General features: G+C 35.3%; 1 protein-coding gene across 1 annotated transcript; it reads right to left on the bottom strand.

Annotated features, from left to right (window-relative positions):
- Positions 1-290: 290 nt before the first annotated feature.
- Positions 291-1,810, bottom strand: LOC145793120 (putative germin-like protein 2-1). Its single transcript, XM_082875705.1, has 2 exons — positions 1,583-1,810; positions 291-988 (listed from the first exon to the last, which is right to left on the bottom strand). Exons 1-2 carry the CDS (start codon positions 1,698-1,700, stop codon positions 438-440), a joined length of 669 nt encoding a protein of 222 aa, XP_082731831.1. The 5' UTR covers positions 1,701-1,810; the 3' UTR covers positions 291-437.
- Positions 1,811-2,040: the final 230 nt, after the last annotated feature.

The following is a 2,040-nucleotide window of genomic DNA, read 5'->3' as shown; positions in this document are numbered from 1 at the left end:
CTATGGGAGTAAAATTGAAATTATTCGAAGTCTGTGAGTGTCATTGAAAATCATGTGAAAGTATAGGGGTAAAAATGAAATTTGCTCAAAAATAATTGGAAGATTACAATAACCAAAAGTTTGATATGGGAGCCTAGAGAAATATCAACAGTGTCATCATTATGTCAATAGGGAGCCTAGAAAAAGATCAAGAGAATGTCATCATTATATAAGGGAAGAGAGAGAGAGAGAGAGAGAGAGAGAGAGAGAGAGAGAGAGAGAGAGAGAGAGAGAGAGAGAGAGAGAGAGAGTACTACTAACAAACTTCATTATTGTCAAATCATAGGAAAACAATTTTAAGAATATCATCCACAACCAAGGCAATTATTAATTATTGCATCATATTTTTTTAAAGTTTAACAAATAATAGATTCATAGGTTCTCCATTCTTTCTTTCTCTAGTTGCTGGGCCACCAAAATTGAGCTTGAAGATAGTCTACCACCTTCTTGTCCACTTGGAATGCCTTGGCAAGAACATCATCAGAAATCCTTGGATTTGACCCGAACACTGCATTAGCAACTGTGATGGTTCCGGGGTTTTGGCTACTTAGGGCAGCAAGAGCTACTGCATTAGTCTTTCCATTATTAAATTGAAAGTGAATGAGACCCTGTGGGAACACAAACACATCTCCTGGATACAAGACCTTTGTGAAGAGACGGTTGTCAGTGTTGGAGGTCACGAAGCCGACGTAAAGAGTACCTTCCAAGACCACGATGACCTCAGTTGCACGAGGGTGTGTGTGGGGTGGATTGAGGCCATAAGGTGCAAAGTCGATGCGAGCTAAGGAGATGCCAAGAGTATTGAGGCCTAGTATTTGCATAACGTTTACGGGTGTTACCTGCGACCCAACTGGGTTTGATGTGCTTTGAGGAGTAAGGAGGCCGGTAAAGAAGAAGTCATCAGCTGTGGCAAGCTTTGGGTCCTTGCAGACTTTGCCATTCACGAACACTGCATCCAAAGGAAATGGAGTTGTGCTTCAATAAGATTGGGTGAAAGAAATAAGAAGTTATATAAATACTAATCAATTTTCAATAATGTTACAATAATGACTTCTAAGAAATTAAAAATTGGTGCTTTACAAATTAAAATAATTAAAATGTTGGAGACCAAAATGAAACATATCGTATATTTTGCTAACCGAAAGGGTAATTAACCTTTTTTTAAGCTGATGTGTATTTTTTGTTCATAAAATATTGTTTATTTTGATGTTGAATATTGACGATGACAGTGAGGGAGACAAAATATAATGCATATTTAATACTTTGAATACTAAAATATTGATTATCAAAATGACACAAAAACATATTTACGACGCAAAAATATATTTACGCTACAAAAAGTATATTTAATCAATCAATATTTGACTTCAAAATGAAAAACTGACATGGACTATATATAATTCCAACCAAAAAAATGAGGTTTTGATTATCATCAAAATACAACTGCTTTGAATAAGTTTTGTCACTAAAATCATATTTCAAAATCTAAAACTTAAGTTTGGAAGGCTCAAAGTTGGGAGATAGAGATGAGCTTGAAATATACCATCGGAGTTATTGATAGCAACACAAAAGTCCTGTAGAGGACTAGGGTCTGAAGCAGAGACTAGTGTGAAAGCCAAGGCCATAATGGCTATGGTTACAAGGATAAAGTGAGTGCCCATTTTTATCACTTGAAAACAAAAAAACACAAAATTGTACTTTTCTTTTTTTTGAAAGGAAATTGGAATGTCTATGCCCAATTGCTTGATGGAGGAGACAGATATCAAAACATGGAAAGCCTGTCTATTTATAGAGTTAGATAGATAAGAGTAGTTGAATTTTTAATAAAATATTTTCTGATGCCAATGAGAGACGAATTACCAAGTCCTCAGCCATTTAATGCAAGGATGAATTGTTCTTCAACAACTAAACCCCTTTCTAATAAGTGCTTGAGCAATATATTTGAATTTGTCATTATATTCCAAAGGATTTAAGACTGTTCCCAAGGAAAGCAAATTGGAC

This window comes from Camellia sinensis, chromosome 6 (genome assembly GCF_055761805.1).
Source record: "Camellia sinensis isolate YWXY chromosome 6, ASM5576180v1, whole genome shotgun sequence".
Taxonomy (NCBI): Eukaryota; Viridiplantae; Streptophyta; class Magnoliopsida; order Ericales; family Theaceae; genus Camellia; species Camellia sinensis.
This window is presented reverse-complemented; position numbering and strand designations above follow the sequence as displayed.